This window comes from Epargyreus clarus, unplaced genomic scaffold, assembly GCF_041222505.1.
Source record: "Epargyreus clarus isolate Ecla_fem2 unplaced genomic scaffold, WU_Ecla_fem_2.2 ptg000024l, whole genome shotgun sequence".
Taxonomy (NCBI): Eukaryota; Metazoa; Arthropoda; class Insecta; order Lepidoptera; family Hesperiidae; genus Epargyreus; species Epargyreus clarus.
In genome coordinates, this window is record NW_027332231.1 from 4,493,603 (window position 1) to 4,515,026 (window position 21,424).

The window sequence follows — 21,424 nt, forward strand, 5'->3', positions numbered from 1 at the left end:
AACGCTTACCGCAGTTGAAACGGATAGGAAAAAGACGGACTTTTTTATTCAGAGATTACGTAATGGACTTTATACTCAGCGTGTTATACAATTGAAAGAAGCCTATTTTGAGATTGTAACGAGCAAAAAGTGCAAGCTAGTGAGAGTGAAAGTGTAACCGTTCTGACGTGACCAATACAACCACATCAAACTGTTGTTATTATACCCGTAAATATAACTCATGAGTACTTGAATAGCGTGCAACTTGACTCGTGAATTTATGTGCACAAGTTATTCCATGCAAATTCAATTTGCGTTATGAGCTATAAGACTTGAAAAGGGTACAATTAAAATTGAACTGCTATCGTGGAAGTAAAGTCTGGTTTAGATCTATAAAGTTTTTCTTTAATTACGAAGGTCTCCGACGTTCACGGACTTCTTCTTACTCATTTTAATATAATTTAAAAATTTATGTGAATAAATTTTATACTTACTATTGTAACTTTATATTTGAACGTTCTTCGAATCTAAGTTGCTTCGAATCGGATTCTACGAAGCAATGCCTTTGTTAGAACGACCTGTTATTGAGCAGATTTCGGAAAAAAATATGTATGTGAACCAACTTTATTTCTATAAACTATTTCTATTACAGACAATTGAGACAGGTCAGCGAAACTAATAGCTAAATTACTTACGCATCGCACGTTGATAGCGTTCACGCAATCAACGAAATTTATTTCTACACGAGTGTCCTTTCCTGTATGTAGGTTACAGTCGCGTCGCGCAGAATAATTATTCTATTCAACCATAGATTAGTAAAGATATCTCACCGCCTTGTAATTGACGAAGTCAAAAAAAAATCAAACAGCTTACGGGTTTCATGCATGTACACGAAATTACGCACACACTCACGTAAAACAGTTTACGGTTTTTCCCATAACGTTTCCGACCGTCGTGGTGTAATTTACGCGGAAAAATGCCGACATGTTCAGTTAAATGGTGCAAACACAGCACGGAATCTAAGAAAAAGCGCGGAGAAGTATCATTTCATTCGTAAGTGGTCTAAAAACTACATATTTTTAATATTTTACAAACACGAAAATAGATAACATTGACAGTACTAAGTGTTGCCAGCACCTTATTGTGAATTACTTTATATGTGGGAAAAAACTTGCAAGTAAAATTAGATATTGATTATGTGTTTTATTTAAATTTAACAGAAATAATAGCTACGTACGAATAAATGTTATAAATTGAAATATTATTTTATAATATTATTAAATTATAATTAAATTTTGAAAATATTTTTTTCAATTGCATCGTTTGATTATGTACTCATATTGCGTAGATAGTGCATAATATTATTATTTATCTTTCTGTCCAATGTGGTTATTTTAGGTTTCCAAAAAATATATTGCTACATGATAAATGGGAGGCTGCCATACAACTAAGCCATAATGATCCTCATTGGCAAGCAACTTCTTGGAGTGTAGTTTGCTCAGATCATTTTGATGAGACTGATTTATATGTAACAAAATGTGGAGTGCGTCGACTAACTAGAAGCGCATATCCAAGAAAGGTATTTTTTATTATCTTCCAAGTTAATTCCAAATGAATTTATGTTGTAAACAAATATGGCGACCCAATATCACGTCAAAATTTATAGACAGTTTTATGTGTCGCCCAAAACAACGCGTATTTTTTGTTTTATCTAACTTACCATTAATTGTTTACTCATTACTTTATATTAAGAGGCCGCCTCTGGGTTAAGATTATTTTAAAATAAAGGTTTGAAAAATAAAATTGTGTCCTCTGATTTTTGTACACACAGGGCCAAAATTTGTAATATTTCAATGAACTACATTTTTTTTAGAACTTAACAATGACACCTTCCATCATCCAAGGCAACAGCGCTACTTTCCCTAGCACATCCACCATGGTCCTGGTAAATCCAGTTCTGCCTAACGAGCCTACAGGCAGTAACTGCGTTACATTGCCGACTATTTCTTGCACAGAAGTTCAAGTAAGATTTCAATTAAATCAGATTTACATGTATAATCTTTGTTAATAGGTTAAAATTTTCAGTAGCATATTGTATTGTTCTAAAATGCATGATAAATCCCTCTGGCGCCATCTTGAAAAAGGGGCGCAGATCGTTTTCACGCTCTATCAGGCAAACTATTCGTCGCACACAAAATTGGCAGGGAGAATTGTCGTACCTAGTTGAATAATCTATAACTTTGGTTCTATAACTTTTTGTAGTAGAACCAAAAATAACAAAGTTAATAACGATTATTGTTAAAACAATAATTTATTTGTAACTTTTTTCTAGTAATTTTACAGCAAAATGAAATTGGAGCAATTTCATATAGGAGTTTGGAAGGAATAATTAAAAAATATATTTTTTAATTGTTCCTTGATAATAAAAAACACTTTTTATTAAATTAAAAAAAAAACTATAATCACAAATATTCCTTAAAAACTTCTCTAACAAAAACTCTCATGTCATTTTTCTGTAAAATGAGGATTAAAAAAGTTATAAATTAAATTTATTTTCGGTATTTACTTTTTTTTATTTTTGGTTTTACAACAAAAAGTTATAGAACACAAGTTATAGATTTGGTACCATAATTCTTCTTACATATTTTGTGTTCGAAAAATAGTTTGAAATGAACAATTGCAAACTATTTTGTGAAAACATTTTTTCAAGAGGCCGCTTGTAGGTTAAGATTTTCTACCCCACAAAATAGGGTTAATTTTAAAATAAAAGTTCGAAAAATAAAATTGCGTCCTCTGACTTTTGCACACACAAAATTTGTAATATTCCAATGAACATTTTTTTAGAACTTAACAATGACGCCTTCCATCATCCAAGGCAACAGCGCTATATTCCCTAGCACATCCACCATGGTCCTGGTAAATCCAGTTCAGCCTAACAAGTCTACGGACTATAACTGCGTTATATTGCCGACTATTTCTCCTACAGAAGTTCAAGTAAGCCCTAAAAATGACTTACCTATACTTAATATTAAATCAATAATGGACTATATTGTTACATGCATTACAATACATGCTCTTTTTATAATATTTAATTAATAAATGAGCATGCAATCTACCTGATAGAAAGCAGCTACCTGCAACCATGGACATCTGTTCTTATCCCCAGATAAGATTAGAGATCGACCTGAGGCCGGGCTCAGACGCGTTGTGTTCCCTGAGGACTAAGCTAGATCGCCTCGGAAAGCTATATCTTCTTTACCTCGCCCTTCTAACCGGAACACAACAGCAGAGATCCGGCAGAGATTGGCGTACACTACACCTACTAGTAGAAGGTGGCCTAGTGTATTCATTGAGAGTACCTGCCATTCGTTATCGAGCACATCCTCTGTCTCAGTTCTTGTAAATATTATGCAGAGCAGATTTAATTGTATATTCTTTATTTTCAAAATTCTAAAATGTTCAGTATCATATTGTATTGTTCTAGAATTCACTTGATAAGCCAGAACCAAATAATAGCATCGTGATTGACACGCCAAGGAAAAAAAAACTACGAGACAGATTAATGAAGCAGAACATCCATTTAGGAAAAAAAAGAAAACAAGTTAAAGCTTTACAACAACAAGTCAGACGCCTTAAAAATAGGAATTTATCCCTCATAAAAATTATCAACAAATTGAAATCAGCAAACTTCATTGACACAGATTTATATTCTAGTTTAAATGAAAACATAGCAAAGATTAACTTATTTAACAGTTTGAACCGGAAAAAGGCAAAGAAGAATATCAAGTATACACCAGCACTTAAAAAATTTTGTCTTACTCTTAACTATTACTCTCCAAAAGCCTATGACTATGTTAGGAAAACGTTTAAAACATGCCTTCCACATCCAAGTACATTGTCCCGATGGTACGGATGCATTCAGGGAAATCCAGGATTCACAGAAGAATCGTTTGAGGCTTTAAAAGCCAAATCACTTACGGAAGATCGGTTAATATGTTCATTGATGTTTGACGAAATGGCTATTAGAGCGCAAAAGCTGTGGGATGGAAAAAAATATATAGGTTTGGTGGACATGGGAACAGGTGTAGAGGAATCAGCTCCTTTAGCTACCCAAGCATTAGTCTTTCTCTTGGTTGGAATAAATCACAATTTTAAAATTCCTTTAGGTTACTTTTTAATCAATAGTATTTCAGGAGAACAAAAGGCAAACCTAATCAAAGTGTGTCTCCTTAAATGTTCTGAAGCCAATGTTGACGTTGTTTCCATAACATTTGATGGACACTCTACAAATTTTACAGCCATGGAACTACTTGGGTGTAAATTCTCAAATCCAACAAACATCAAAACCACATTTCAACATCCTGCGAATGATTCCCAAGTCGCCTGTATTATGGACCCTAGTCACGTTATCAAACTGATAAGAAACCAGTTTGAATCTAAAACGCAATTTGTTGATGAAAGCAATAATATAATATCATGGAAATATTTAGCAGAATTAAATAATTTACAAACCGAAGCTGGCATCCATTTAGGTAATAAATTAACAAAAAAGCATATACATTTTCAAAACCAAATAATGAAAGTGAAACTCGCCACACAGTTACTTAGTCGGAGTGTAGCTACAGCCCTAAAAATATGCAGAGAGGATCTCAAACTTCCCTATTTTACAGATGCAGGGAGTACAGAAAAATTCGTGCAAATAATGAATGACATGTTCGATATTTTTAATTCAAAATCTACGACACAATTTGGGTTACAAAAACCTATCTGTTCGGAAAATAAAGATTTAATTTTTACTTTCCTCAATCAATTAAAAAGTTATGTTATAAATTTAAAAGTCAAATCTGTTACCAAGCGCAAAGTTATTAAAGATGGTCGTCCAGTTTATGTCATTACTCGATATTATAAGCCAGTGCTTGATGCTAAATGTAAACGAGGTTTTTTGGGTGTTATAATAAATATAGAAAGTTTGAAAATTATTTACCACAACTTAATAGAAAGGGAAAATAAACTATGTTTCATTCCAATATATAAATTGAGCCAGGACCACTTGGAAATGATGTTTTCATCCATCAGAATCCAAGGTGGCTTTAATGACAATCCTAATGTGCGTCATTTGAAAGGCGCTTACAGGAAGCTACTTTGTCACCTCGAGATAAAAGCCTTAACAACCGGCAACTGTGTCCCATTAGAAGATGTAGCCATTTTAAATTCCAAGTCAAGCACATTAAATACTCTTAATTCAACGTCGCTTTCCTATAGGCACGTAGAGGAAGATATATCAGACGAGCAGGAATTGTCTGCACTAGGGTTTCTCCGTCATATACAAGAAGATACTGCTGAAATGGCCCGCTCTCTGCACGTGGCGGACTTAAACGAATTTAAAAAAATTATTATTGGATATATTGCCGGTAGTACAGTTCATTACATTTCAAAAATTTTAAAATGTTCGACATGCCTTAATTACTTACAAACCAGTGAAATTCAAGAGTTTCATAAATTAATTATAGCGAGAAATAAAGGTAGCTTACTTTTTCCGTCGACAGATGTTTATAAAATATGTGCGCTTTGTGAAGTTGTTTTAAAAAAAATATCGACGGAACATATAAATTTAGTTAAAGAAACTCAATACAAATATATAGTGACACAAATTTTACAATATTTTATAGGCAGCAACACATTCGTAAATATTGAAAATGATCATGCATTCGCTGGTCATGGTCATAAAGTGTGTTTGATAAGATTAGTCGTAGAACAATATCTAAAAATAAGACTACACCATGTTGCAAAAATAAATAATATAACCACAACTGTAGAATCGAAGCGGCAAAAGTTTAAGAAACTCATACACTTTCAAGGATTTTAATTTTTTTATTTTTATTATATAGAAGTAGCAGAGCATGCAGTCCACCTGATAGTAAGTGGCTACCGCCGCCCATGGACACCTGTAATCAACCTCAGATAGGATTAGATATTCCTACCTGAGGTCGGCCACAGATATGCTACTACTCCTGAGGAATAAGTTGGAACGTCTCGGAAAAGTATGTCTCCCTTACCACACACTTTAAACCAGAGCGCAGCAGCGCTCAACACTGCTGTTATGAGGCAGAAATATTTGTAGCGGTGGTGCCGCCAGAGCCGAATCATAAGGGGTTAATAATAATAATAATCACCTTCAAAATATTCATACGTAAATATCGACGTAACTTTTGCGTCACTTTTCTTTTGGAAGGAATACATTGTCTCTTTCTTGTCAGTAACTTAATCATGGCGGACCAAACACAAAAAATAATGAAACAATAATATCACCTCATTTACTTGTGATTTGTGATTCCATGAAGCTTGTTTATTTATTATTTTTTTTGTTTAATTTGTACATTTACGGATTTAGTTAATCGTTGTTATAGCAATTGTATATTTTATGTTTGTTGTTGTCACTGTCATATATTTTCTTCTGTATATTTTTTGTTAATTTCTGTATATGTTTTGTTGTTCTGTAAATTTTTAATATATTTTACTTGTTATTGCTTATTAGTTCTGTATATTTTTAGTGAATTTTTAATATATTTTACTTTTTATTGCTTATTAGTTATGGCGTGCGTTGAGTATATTTAATAAATAAACATTACTTTCGTAATACACATTTAATTTAATGCCTTTTTCCTTGCTACTCTAAGCGCCTACTAAATTATACTACTAAGAAAACAATTCGTAATGTGGTGTAGATACAGACGACGGGATTGGTCATTTTATTGTTTGAATTCTTGACAAATAGAACCTTTTTAGAGAAAGTTTACGTATAAATAACGAATACTACGTAATTTACATAATAAATAAATACGCATTTCAAACATTTTAGGGAGACTAGAACGGAGACGTGGCAACACTTTATTCTTACGCACACAATTCCAACTGTCAAAACTGGCTTCATTGACTTGTATGGAGTGAGTTATCTTTACTAATCTATGTATTCAACAGGCGCGTTCTATTATACCCGTATCTCATCTACTTTTTATTATACCAACACAACTTTGCTTTTAACAATAACTTTCATAATGTCATGCTTTAGGCGTTTCCAGGGTTAAAGGAATGATACCTATTCTAAGTAATGATTTTTTTTTCTTATAATATAAGAGTAGCAGACGAGCATGCACTCCACCTGATGGTAAGTGGCTACTACCGCCCATAGACATCTGTAATCAACCCCAGATAGGATTAAATATTCCTACCTGAGGTCGGCCACAGATGCGCCGCTACCCCTGAGGACTAAGCTGGAACGCCTCGAAAAAGTCTGTCTCCCTTACCACACCCTTCAAACCGGAACACAGCAGCGCCTAACACCGCTGTTATTAGGTAAACATAGGGGTGGCGGTGGTGCCGCCTGAGTCGAACCACAAAGGGTTCTACCACCTTCAAAATGTTATTAGGGTTATAACAATGTAGCAGTAAAATTCTAGTAGCATACCTATTCGACTATGTTATGTTATGACTCTGTTGTAGCTTATCAGTTACTTCGAGTTATGCGCTAATTACCTTTTGTGAACATAATACAGTGTTATCGGATATTTTGCTTAAGGGCTATTGCTATTCTGACAATTTTTCGGACAAAAATGTTCATTCCATTATTTAATAGCTTAAGTTCTGCCTTTAGTTTACGTAGTAACTATTTCTTAATCTGTGCTTTAGTATCTTGTCACGTGACTTAGGAGAAATAGCAAACATTGTTACCACGCCCAGTAAAGAATATTTGCTGCGAGTAAAAAATATATTTCTATTGAAAATATATATTTATATAATAGAACTTTCAATCTTTGAAATTATTGAATGACAATGTTTCCATCCACTTGTCAACAGGAGGGTCCGCACTCCACGCTGCCGGACGATGAGTTCTACGATGCCGTGGAGACAGGGTTCGACAAGATGGAGGAGGAGCGTTGCGCGCGTGTGGCGCCCGCGGTGGAGGTCACCCGCGACGAGGTCGAGCTGCCGCCCCCGGCTATTGACAATCGTCTCACCGTGCACCCACTTTGGACTGAGGTGAGTTCATATTATTACGTGTGACTTATGCTTTTTATGAAGATCGAAGGTGCAAACGAGCTTGCGGTCTACCTGATGGTAGGTGTTCACTTCGGAGGTTAGTAACACGTATTACTGACTGCATATAATATAATAGGGGCTGTACTTGAAGCCGACCACCGATGTGATTCGTGAGGATTAAAGATTACCACAAGTAGCTCGGTAAACTCATTGTGTCCGTTTGCGCAAGAAAAATGTAACTGATATTGTTTCATGTGGACTGAATGAGAAAAAGAACGATTGAAAAAACGATGAGTGCAAGATCTTTTGCAACATAAATTGTACGTTATAAAGTCCGCTTAAATCCAGTTTACGTTAGTTTTTAGTTCATTAAGAAAGATTCCGTTTGAATTAGTTAGACCATGGGCATGACAGATTCAAGAGAATTGTTGAGTGAGTTGATTTTACATAGGAAGCCGCGTTGCCTTAACTGAATATAATTGTGATAAATTACCATGATAATATTCTGTATTATGCTTATAGTATTAAATGTGACTTCATGGTATGATACAAAACGTTTAAATAAATGAAATCATTATACTACCAGAGATAAATAGGCATCAGCTGTCGAAGGAATGTTTGAAAATAATAATTTTAAAGCAACTTTTTGTTATTTGTTACATAATTATACTCTTAAAACGCATTTTAAGTATTGCAACATTATTTTATTACCAATACACAACAAAAGCAAATATAAGAAAACACACAAAAAATACCTAAAACTAAAATATATAAGTGGCGAAATTTTTTTGGCATTAATATTAGGTATATATTATTCAAAGAAAGAAACCCGTGTACTAAATACTGTTCCTATGCAAAGCATGAATACAATAAAATTAAAAATGAAACGATTATCTTATTGCTTTTTAATGATACAACGTTTAATGAGCAGCAGGATGTAGGAAGCTAAAATTATATGTATCAAACCGGTCAGTCACGAGCGACGAGATAACAGCCGTAGTAAAATACCAACAACGGAGTATTATCACTACCGATAAATGTGACAGCTTTGTTGAGCTCGTCAATCTTGAGCTGAAATGATATTTACGATATTTGTGTAGTATGTCAAATGTGGTGATATCTTAATTATTTCATTAATCATCATCATCATCATCAACCCATTACTGTCCCACTGCTGGGCACGGGTCTCCTATCAGAATCAGAAGGATTAGGCCATAGTCCACCGCGCTGGCCAAGTGCGTATTGGTAGACTTCACATACCTTTAAGATTTTTTTATAAATCTCTCAGGTATGCAGGTTTCCTCACGATGTTTTCCTTCACCGTTTAAGCAAGTGATAATTAATTTCTAATACGCACATAAATTTGAAAATCAGAGGTGCGTGCCTGGGATTTGAACCTCGGACCCCTCGATCGAGAGGCCGCGTTTCTTAACCACTAGGCTATCACGCCTTCGCCTTTCATTAATAATTGTTGTTATTGTTGAAACGTTGGACTCCAATGTTCTGAATGTCTTTGTTAGCAATTTATTTATGTATTTTGTATTGTTTGATATGATAGTGTGCTTCACTAATGTATAATTCTATATAAGTATTTTCGTTTTATGACAGTATGTTAATGTAAATGGCTCAAATGATTTGTATAAATAATGCTAAAACATTTTAAAAAATAAAGTTTTGGAGCATATTTTACTATATTTGAAGGTGGTAGAACCCTATGTGGTTCGACTCCGGCGGCACCACCGCCACATCTATTTCTACCTAATCACAGCAGTGTTAGGCGCCGCTGTGTTCCGGTTTGAAGGGTGTGGTAAGGGAGACAGACTTTTTCGAGGCGTTCCAGCTTAGTCCTCAGGGGTAGCGGCGCATCTGTGGCCGACCTCAGGTAGGAATATCTAATCCTGTCTGAGGTTGAATACAGATGTCCATGGGCGGCAGTAGCCACTTATCATCAGGTGGAATGCATGTTCGTCTGCAACTCTTATATTGTAAAAAAAATATATGATGTACGGCTTCATACACTGTCTTTGCCACGCCCTATTTTATGTCTAGTAGACTTTGTCTTGGTGTGGTATAGCGTGCAAGTGACCTTAATTGCATTGCTGTATCGTTTTTACTACACGCGTAAATAATGTGGAACGAACTTTATGGGATATTCTCGGAACTCTTATTATGGTGGACCATAAAGGTGACATTAGAAAGCGAAAAAAGCTTTATAACCGATTACCTCTATATCTCTCTGGTTAAAGTATCTCGCTTCTGATATCTCTTCTCTAACGATATCTCTTCTGGTAAACCTTACATTTACGTGAACACTTTCTATTTTGTTGATATGTATGTTTTCACTTTAATGAGGAGCAATAAAAGAAATTTAAAGTTTAAAGGTTTTGTAGGCGACAAAATCATTGCATCTAATTCATATTTGGTCATCGCAAATGTGATCGTATCTACGTATTCCACGTTAAGCTCAAGTGTATAAATCTTCTCCCTAACTCTAAATCTATATTAACTCTTTATTCTGTTTAGTTGCGAAGACCTTTATCTTGATTTAGTAGTTGGTTAAGTCACACTATTTGATTTTTTTCATTAATATTTACATGCATGCTCACTTAACTATGCATTTGTTATTTTTTGTTACAACGCCCCTACCATTATTCATTTCTAATCTTTTAAACCTTCGATTTGCTGGACGAAATCGCTTTTAGATTTAAGGTCGTTGTTTTTGCACTTAAAATTATTATTTGCATGTTCCAAAGTGTGTTCATAATTAAATTGTGTTGTTTTGATTTTATAATATAGGAGTAGCAGACGAGCATACAGTCCACCTAAGTGGTAAGTGGCCACTGCCGTCCATGGACATCTATAATCAACCCCAGACAGGATTAGATATTTCTACCTAAGTTCGGCAACGTGTTGCGCCGCTACTTCTGAGGATTATGCTGGAACGCCTCGAAAAAGTATGTCTCCGTTACTACACCCTTTAAACTAGGGTTGTTGCGAATATCAGCATCAGCATCAGCATCCGCTGATTATCAGCTTTCTCTTAATTATCAGCATCAGCATCCGCATCCGCAACAAAAGATGCTGATATTTAATGCTGATATTGAAATTGTATCATGTTCGTTGAAGGCGGGACCGAGCTTAAGTCACGTGGAGTTTTAGCCAATCACAGAAGTTTATGAACACAAGTTGTCATCAAACAATCATTCGATTTTATTGACAACGTAATTTGTTCAATAACTTTCGATCATAGTTCAATCAATCAATAACAGAATTATGTATTCAATTCATAATGCCACATCCAGTGAAAAGTGCAATATGACCAAATATTTCGTTATTGAACAAAGATACGGCACAGTGTAGTTTTTGTAAAAAAAAAATAACAAATAAATGCCCACTTCTGTGTCACTGCAGAGTGGAGGGTAGCTGAAGTGGATGTTGGTTTGGTACATGGTTCTGAAGTCGGTGCTAAATATATTTCGTTGGATAACGGCGTAAACAGCGTGTTCAATATAAGCGCCGGCTTCGGAGATATGTGCTGAGCCAAAATTTGTTTCAGTTGATTTTTGTTTTGTAGTGACATGGAAGTCGATTGTATTTTTTAATTAATTTTTTTTCACCTTTTTTAGTGATGACATACTAAAAATCTTACAAATGCACTAGTCGCCCTTACGATTTTTGAAAGTTCCGCTCGATTTCTCTGGTCTGCCATCATCAGACCCTTATTTTCTTATGGAACTACTTTGGAAATATCTTTTTTTCCAACAAAATAAAAATCATCCAGTTCGGTTCATAAACGACGAAGTTATCCGCGAACAAACATAAAAAAGACATATATACGGTAGAATTGAGAAACCGCCTCATTTTGTGATGTTGGTTAAAAAAGACTATTCTCGTAAGGGACGTACAAATACCTCAGTATAAAATATATTTATATTTAATATTTTTAAATATCAGCATCAGCATCAGCATCCGCTGATCTAGTAAAAACCTGCATCAGCAACAACCCTGCTTTAAACCAGAAGACAGCAGCGCTTAACACTGCTGTTATTTGAAATAGGTGTGGCGGTGTTGCCGCCAGAGTTGAACCACAAACAGTTCTACCATCAGAAACTAAATAGCGTTATGACATGATCAATTTTGGTTTACAGATCGACCGGATATCAACAGAACAAATTCAGGCTGCGTTTGAAGGAGTCGGAGGTCAGATTGGCTGGTCACTCTTCGCTGAAGAAGGGGACATGAGGATGTACAGAAGGTAAGATTGATAAAAAGACCATTTATTTCCAAAGATAACATGTAACAAACATACATAATATAAGTAAATTAGAGTTAAAATGATATGCCAATTTACCTATACTATGCCTTTAAAAATCTTAACTAATTTCGTTATTTACTTTCAGTAGGACAATGAAAACCTATACTGAATGAGCTATACTGAACTATTATTTGAATTTAATAGAAAAATACGTGTGTACTTATGTATGCACGTAAGAAGTTATACTTTTTGTGCGTATATAACAAAGAAATAAAAATTAAAAATGTTATAACTTTTTGCAGCTGACATTAAAGTATATTTATATATTTTTCCAGGGAAATGGAAGTGGACGGGATGGTGATGGACCCGTTGAAGGCGATGCACAAGGTGCGCGGTGTGTCTGCTCGCGAGATGTGCCATTACTTCTTCAACCCGCGCTACCGATATGAGTGGGAGAGTGAGTATTAAGTAGTTATGTTTCTGTTATTCCACATTGGTGATACGCTATGGAGTATGTAGCAGGCTTTTCTAGTCGCCTGTTAAACTTCAAGGTTTTTATTATTTGATTGTAATTAAAAAAGTGTGTATTTATGTACGCACAATTGAAGTTGTACTTCTTGAGCATATTTAATGAAGAAATAAAAAAAAGAAACAAAAAATCTTATAAACTGATTGATCCATATGTTGCATATCATATTATTTGGTTGTTTCATTCAATTACTTTATTGCAAAATTTGTGACATTAGCTAGCCAACTCCACTGTGTCGATAATTACTTATCGCTTTACTAAAAAATCACTCATTTTTTCCCAAATAAGCATAACTACTTCATTTCTATCTCTTCTGTATGGTTATCTTTTTTTTTGTGTACAAAAACTTATTAAATAAATAAAAATAAAATAAACAATAAAAAATAAATGTTATATTACTTGTTTTACCTTCCAGCAACACTGGAAACGATGACGATAGTGGAGGCGATATCGTCGGACGCGCTGGTGTTCCACCAGACGTTCAAGCGCGTGTGGCCCGCCTCGCAGCGGGACGCGCTGTTCTGGTCGCACGCGCGCGCCGCCGACGACAACACGTACGCCGTCATCAACCACTCCACCACCAACGCGGACTATCCGGTTAGTTCTCGTATTGGTTATAGCCCGCGTAAAACTGCTAGTCCGCTCTGAATAAATGAATCGCGTCGCCACAGTTAATTGTATGACTACACCTGCTCGCAACAACTTCAGATCGGACTAGCATTTTGGCGCGGACTATACCTCTTCCAGCAAAGTTGGGAACGATGATGTAGTGGAAGCGATAGCGTTGGACGCGCTGGTCTTTCACCAGACGTTCAAGTGCGTCCTAAACATCTGCCTAGTTGCGGTTTTTACCATATACATGGAGTTTTTGGCAATATATTTTGGTCTAAAATGCTGAAATCGCCTCTGACGACAACCCATAAACGATTATGAGATAGTTTGTAACGAATGCGGATTATCCGGTTAGTTATATTTTTTATGACTTTGTGAGGAGACCTGAGACTCGTACGTGACGAACTTGCCACGGAACAGCAATGACTTGACGAAGTATAAGGCAGCGTACCCAGTGAAATCTCTAGACTTCCCGTAGTGAAGAGGAAATAGTACTCACAAACAAGACAAAAAATGCACTGCTCCCACCCACATTTCAATGCAATCTTTGTATGTATTTAAGATGAGGATGTTACTGAAAGAGAGAAAGAGAGAGATAGGAAGTGATATGAATGTTTTATCTGTGTTTTCAGCCGAACACAGGCGCGTGTATTCGTCTGTTCGTGACGGTGTGCCTCGCGTGCCGCAGCAGCTGGCCGCCCGGCGCGCAGCCCACGCGCGACAACATCACCACCAGCATCGCCTACTGCAGCACCGGTATGCACACATAAACACACGCTCCGCACATACAAATACATACACACATGCACATACATTTGCATGCACGCGCACACACACACACACACATACGTACGCACACATACACACGCACACACACACGCACGCACGCGCGCACACACACGCACACCTAATACTCATACGTAAGCTCAACACATATATATTATATGAAGGAACAACGAAGGTAAAGACGAGAGAGGCGATTTTTTAGTTAGTCACTACCACGCCAAGGTCGACATACGGAGTACTAAATATCTTGATTCCATGATATGTAATTGTATTTATTTCTTAGAAAAACAATACTAATATACTCACGCACGAGTGTACGCATCAGTGCAGGCACGCACTTACGAGTGCACACACACACGTCCACCACTCCACTACCACAGTATACATGCAATACGCGTAAGAGTTCACGCACGCACACCTTAGTACGTTTAAGTACTACAAGCTAACAAACTTGCGCGCCATAAGAAGAAAGATACATACACACACAATATATTTCAACACATACACGCGGACATCGATTACTTACACACTCATGCAGTTATATTCCGTCCCATTATAAAATTGTATACAATCCATATCATACTTATCACCGTTCTTCTGCATCTGTGCTCTGCATTCCTGCTGACTTTCTGACTACTTTTGTGTATGTGATGTGATATGATAATCTCGAATTCATATTAGAGTGTTTAATAACCACATAATCTCACCGCTGACTTTACCCACATTCTAATCCCTCTGCTTACATTACGTCCTTACTAATCCAATCTGATTGCTCACCACACGCTAATCTTAAATCACGTCTAAGTACATGATATGTAGTGTAAACATTCAGTATCATTGAATTACTCATTATCCTGTTAACTACAGAAAATGCTGATAACAGTATATCACTGATGTTTTATGAAGGTTTTGTGACAGATGTCTAATTGTCAGTTGGTAAAATTTATATCGCTGCATTAACGAATAATTAACATCATAATTAACGAAGAATTTATTGAGTATTACTGTAGATTTCTTATTAAAAACAATAAAAAATATTGGAGTACTACTTGTAATACATTCATAATTACAGACAGTCACTATTACAGGATAAAATATAAATACAATATTTACACAAATATTATCATATTACATCTTGTAGTTCTATGAACGTATTTACACTAGAAAATATTACATTTACAACTTTATTTGTACAATTATTTAATTCAGAACGCTTTTCAACTTGATTTGCACACGCTTCGCTCGTAAAAATTAAACATTATCTACTGCATTTATATTCCTAGAAGACTTTGAATTACTAGAAATATAAGGGCATGATACTTATTTATATAGTCAGTCACGAATAAATGTCGGTTAACGGCCGCGTGACTCATCTGAAAATTTAATTCTAGAATTATTTCACTGGTTTATTACTCCCTTTGATCGCATGTCTGTTCATATTATCGGTCAATCAAAGAGTTCATCCGACTCCATTGAACTGTGTGAAAATTATTGTATTTTGCTTACATATATTGTGTGATTCTATCTTTCCTTAGAAAACAATGTTGTTGCGGTAATTGAACTTACTGTTTTATTTCGAATTTCTAGAAACGGTTTAATTAATTGAAACTTGTTTTATGTCTAGTGAAATATAACACAATTCATATAAACGGCTGAAGTATTCATAATTATAATGGCTGATGATTTCTTTGTGGATTTCTGTAATCAACTTCAGATGCGGCTTATGTCTTATTTAGAAATATTTTTTGTTGCTTTATTTATAATGATATATAAAGAGAAAATTAATGGTAATCGTAATTGAGTTAAATATACTTTTATTAATTTGCAGTAAATCCTGGTGGCTGGGCGCCAGCTGGTGTGCTGCGTGCCGTGTACAAGCGCGAATATCCCAAGTTCCTAAAGCGGTTCACGGGCTACGTCGCCGAGCAGTGCCGTGGCAAGCCGCTCGCCATGTAGCCGTGCGTAGCCGCCGTGTAGCCGTGTGTCGTAGCCGCGTGTAGCCGCATGTAGCGGTGCGTAGCCTCATGTGGCAGTGCGTAGTCACGTGTGGCAGTGCGTAGCCGCATGGAGCAACGCGTAGCCTCATATGGCAGTGCATAGCCACATGTAGCAGTGCGTAGCCGCATGGAGTCGCATGTAGCCACTGTGTAACCACGCCCACTTGGCGATTTCCGAAGGCGCGCTCTAATGTTTCAAAATTTACGGATAATTGTGCACGTCAGCCCATGTTTGGTACTGTGCTAATGTGGAATATAATGTACTGGCTATGAGAACTGATCGCCACTTATGTCGGATGTGACTTATAAATATACCCTTAGGCCACATAGGCGCATGTCAATATAGATGTGTCTAATAGAGCTCAAGGTTAATTTGAGTCTTTCTAATATGCAAAAATAAGAGAGAATGAAAAGTAATTCTGGGGTATACTCCACCATGTGGCCCCAGCGTGCTTGGGCAATTTGAAGGTGATACAATTAAACACAGACGTTATGGAATGTGCATCCGCCTTTTGTCTATATTTATTAGGCACACTTGTACGTTGAAAGGCAGGCGGCACAATTAACTTTTTTAAATATTATGTACGATAAAAGATGTCTATGTAGTTATGTACAGATTTCTATTTGTACAGAAATCAACAGATCTATATTATACTTTACTATGGCGTTAGTTTGGTGAGGTTAACCTTACACTATGTATAATATGTGCACGTTTATAGAAATTCAGGGTTATAATTCTGTTTTGTATTGTTATCTGTATATTGTAAAGGTGTATTTTCTGTATTATTGTAGTGTGTAATATAAATATTGTATAATTATATTGTAATTGTGCAGGGGATTATATCACATGTTATTTTATTACTCCGAGAATTATTTATTCACTTAAGGAAACAAATGTAAATCCATATTTGCAAGCGTGTTTATAACGTGTGTTTGTAAAAGGTGCTTTGTAAATATGGTCATGTATAATATAATAATTATATTTTGGTCTCAGTCTGTGTGTTATTGAGGAACGATACGTAATATAAGTTTATTGCGTCTTCCATTACATTCACTTCTTTGACGCCCATTTTAACACTTTTTTAATATATCTTATATTTCGGGTGTCTTGTATGTATTTTTATGACTTGCAACACTACAAGAGCCGATTCTTGACATCGACTGGCTTGCAATATGGATATGAAGAATTTTAAATTAATACTTGGATTATTTTTTACCTGTAGAAATATTCAATGAAAAATTCATTTTGTAGTATTCGGTGTCAACAATCTGCTTCCTTGTAAAAGTACATTGATGTAAAAGATCGAAATTAGATGTAAGGAATTGGGAGGATTTAAACTGTGAAGTGTTCAGCTTGTGGCTTCAGGATACTTTTCATCAGGTCTATTTTCAGGACTATTTTAAATAATACTTTTCTTAGAATACTGTTGAAATAAATTCGTAGGAAAATAATTGTAAATGGAAAATAATTTTATAAGGCGGCTTACATACTGAGATAACAAGGAATATAGGACTTCCTTTTGTCGGCAGTTTTGGTAGAAATATTTCCTAAAATCATTGTATTGATTCAATTAAGTATTTTTTTAATAAATTACTTTGGAAATTTTAGATAAAAGTTTCGTTTGTGAATCTGTCGAGAATTATTTCAAACAGTAAACGTAGTGTGTAAGCCGCCTGAAACATAGTATTTTTGCAATCACAACAAATTATGACTATTGTACTTACAACTTCTGTTACTCGATAAATTTTGGATTCGATATAAATTTCAAGCTAGTTAACATTTATGAATTTAATATGTTATAAACAGGGACATTCAATAGTTTGTACTTAGAATGTATGTACCATACATATGAAAGTTGAAATAAGTATGTTGTTTCGATATTTCATAATGATTTTTACAATTTTTGATGCAACTTGTTTCATTCCGATTCTTGCTGTGTTACATAAATGCATATGGAGGGTAATATTATTGCTTTGAATTTTTATTTATGTCTCAATGTTTAGGATATATGGATGAGAGAAGGGTTTACGGATTGCATTTATAATAACGCAATGTTGGATTTGTGTGGTCTACCACAGACCAATTGGAAATTTAATTTAGACTAAAATGTTGATAGATAAACTATACATTGATATATGTATGAACGTATCATTTAATGAACACCATATTCATTGCCCGATATTATTGTTTATGTTACAAATGCCAGGGACACAAAAATGTGAGCACACCAAATCAGATTTAAGATTTATTCTAATCTAAGGGAGTATATCTTTTACCAGCAGATATATCTAATGAGTACAATTGAATGATCTATATTATTTTATGTATACATTTAATGTATACATTTTTAAAACATATAAATGTATCCGTCATATATTTTTTCTCTGAATGCTTTAATCTAAAGATTTTTTATTGGTATGTGGTATGTCATCGATAAGTCAGGGTAGTTTTAGAACAGAAATCCTCGGGTGGTCTTCTAAAAGCAAACGAAAGATAATCGTATGTTCAGTTATAGATTCATAATCATAAGTCTTTTTCATTTTGACGAGGCGTATTTTAATGGAAATTTACAGAAGTACCTATCTTATTGTCTTCTAAATTGGGTCCCGAAAAATAAAACAATTATTTTGCGTTTTAGAAATTAATATTTTTGTACTCTATAGAACACAGTCAAGTCATTAGATACAAAACCTATTGTTTCTTGTTGAATTTAAATAATCAATTTCCTATTATATTTCGTCAAAATTGTCGAAATGACATCTCATGCATTTTAAATATGCCTCGTCGAAAGTAATAAAAATGATAATAACGATAGTCTTTCGTATCTCTTAGATTTCCGCTATAAGTTGTCTGTTCAAAGACAACCTGTATAAAGTATGTTTTTTAATTATTGTTTATAATAAAATGTTTTATGTACGTGTTTGTTTTATTGTTCCTAAAATACACAGAACGATAGCCGAATGAAAATTAGGGGCGATGTTAAGCTTACAGTATTGCAATACGATTTATAAGGCGGTTTTCCGAAAGTGATTTAGCTTCCGAAGCGATAGCTAGCTTCTTAAGCAATTTTTCAATTTCTCCCACCACTTTTGACAACATACCAAAATTATGAAGTTTGGGAATTTTAAGCAAATAAGGAAAATAATTGATACTCTCCTTTTAAGTTAAAAAATAAAGATAATCATCATTATTAAAAAAAATGGAATATTTGATTTTGTTTTTATCTTTCCATATTTGGGGGATTTTTATTTATAATTATTTTATTAAACAAATCTATTGGCAAAAAAGAACTACTGAAATGTTTTATCTTTGTATAATTAGTAGCATATTTAATACCATATTATAATGAATGATAGATTTTATTTAAAAAAAAATAATAAGTACAGTTACAGCATTTTAAAATCTAATAAGCATTTCTCATTAATTTAGGCAGCATATATTTTATAATTTTTGAAGTATAATAATATTTCTTATCGGGCGTTTGGGAATAATTATAATTTTTTTTTTACAAAATCGGTAGGTAATACAAAGAAAGAAAGACCATAACAGCAAAAAGTTGGTCGCAAGTTCCAACATTTGTAAAATTAATTAGATAAGTTCATGTTTTTTCAACACGATATTACGATAAAAGTACCAGGGGAGTATAACTGTCATCCCTTACTTACTTATCCCTGTAGTTCCGGGACAAGAATAGGGCTACGGTATCCCCTGCCTGTCGTAAGAGGCGACTAAAAGGGGGCTTCTGGGGTCGCGGGTGGCAAGAGTGGGAGCTCGAACCGCCCAGCAAACGGCCCCGGGAAGGACGGCGGTATGTGTGGTCGCATACCGTCGTACGCACCAGACGGTGCGGTAAGCAATAAGCTCACCTGGGCGGAGCCCGACGGGGCAATGCGCTAAGAGGACTCCGGTTGCGTTCCTTTGGAGATCCCGGAGTCCTCTACGCAGCGCTGAGGACGGCCACCGGGGGGGTTTTAGTGCGGTAAGAGTCCCACATAACCCTGTGTCGCTCCCAAGGCATCGGGTACCTTTTGAAGGTTTCCCCCTCGTCAAAAAAAAAAAAAAAAAAAGGGGAGTATAACTATTGTCCCTGTAGTTCCGGGAACAGAATAGGGCTACGGTACCCCCTGCTTGTCGTAAGAGGCGACTAAAAGGGGGCTTCCGGGGTTGCGGGCAGCAAGAGTGGGAGCTCGAACCTCCCGGCTAGTGACCCCGGGAAGGACGGCGGTATGTGTGCACACCAGAGGGTGTGGCGAGCATCAAGCTCACCTGGGCGGAGCCCGATGGGGCAACGCGCTAAGAAGACTCCGTTTGCGTTACTTTGGAGATCCCAGAGTCCTCTACGCAGCGCCGAGGACAGCCACCGGGGGTTTTAGTGCGGTAAGAATCCCACATAACCACGTGCCGCTCCCACGGTATAGGGTACCTTTGGAAGGTTTCCCCCTAGAAAAAAAAAGGGGAGTATAACTATAGAGAAGGTCATTCTTGCAAAGACATTAATATTATTTTGCATCTCTTTCCCTCTAAACGTACGCCGCAAAGTGTGAGTGAGACGCTTACATGCTGCCATCTATTGAATAATAAGTGCTATTTCATTCATCGGTTATCGTGTTGCTTTATAATTATGGTAAGAACATTCATGTCGCTGTCGAGTTATAAATGAAGTAGACCGAAAATATCCAAGTTTTGAAATTGTCCGTATAATAATAAGTTATCAATGAAAACAATATTACTGTACTAAATTGTGTGAAGTTGTTGTAAGGTAGAACTTTTTAATTTGAATGTGAATAGTTTACAAAAGCTTTATTCGGCGAAAAATTTAATCGCATCGACATTCGCGGATACGAAAAAGGTCGTCAGGTGCAATATGGGCTACTATGCTCTTTGGTCAGGTGTATCCAACAATTTGTAAAACATTTACATATGTGATAATACGTAAGTAAACATTTTATTTTGAAACTAGCATAAAAATAATGAATTTCGAACTTATTGCGCGTTATACCCAGTGAATTGAAGGCGTCAAATTAACAAGTTGAAAAGTTTTATTTTTACACTATAAAGTTATATATCGTATTTTATTAAATTACTGTAAAAAATAAAAATAAATACTTTGGGAAATTATAAAAAAAACATTGACGAAGTTGGCAACAAATGATTGTTCTCTAAAACCACAAAAGTTTGTCGGTTTTCTTACACCTAAATATGTATATATTTTTTACTACAACAGGAAC

General features: G+C 35.5%; 1 protein-coding gene across 1 annotated transcript in view; it reads left to right on the top strand.

Moving 5' to 3' along the window:
- Positions 1-16,608, top strand: part of cert (ceramide transfer protein) — a 44,913-nt gene extending 28,305 nt beyond the window's left edge. Inside the window, exons 7-12 of the mRNA XM_073086203.1 lie at positions 7,834-8,016; positions 12,165-12,271; positions 12,607-12,728; positions 13,216-13,397; positions 14,045-14,168; positions 16,027-16,608. Coding sequence (XP_072942304.1) covers positions 7,834-8,016; positions 12,165-12,271; positions 12,607-12,728; positions 13,216-13,397; positions 14,045-14,168; positions 16,027-16,154 — 846 coding nt within the window. The 3' untranslated portion in view covers positions 16,155-16,608. The remainder of the gene's footprint in view (positions 1-7,833; positions 8,017-12,164; positions 12,272-12,606; positions 12,729-13,215; positions 13,398-14,044; positions 14,169-16,026) is intronic.
- Positions 16,609-21,424: the final 4,816 nt, after the last annotated feature.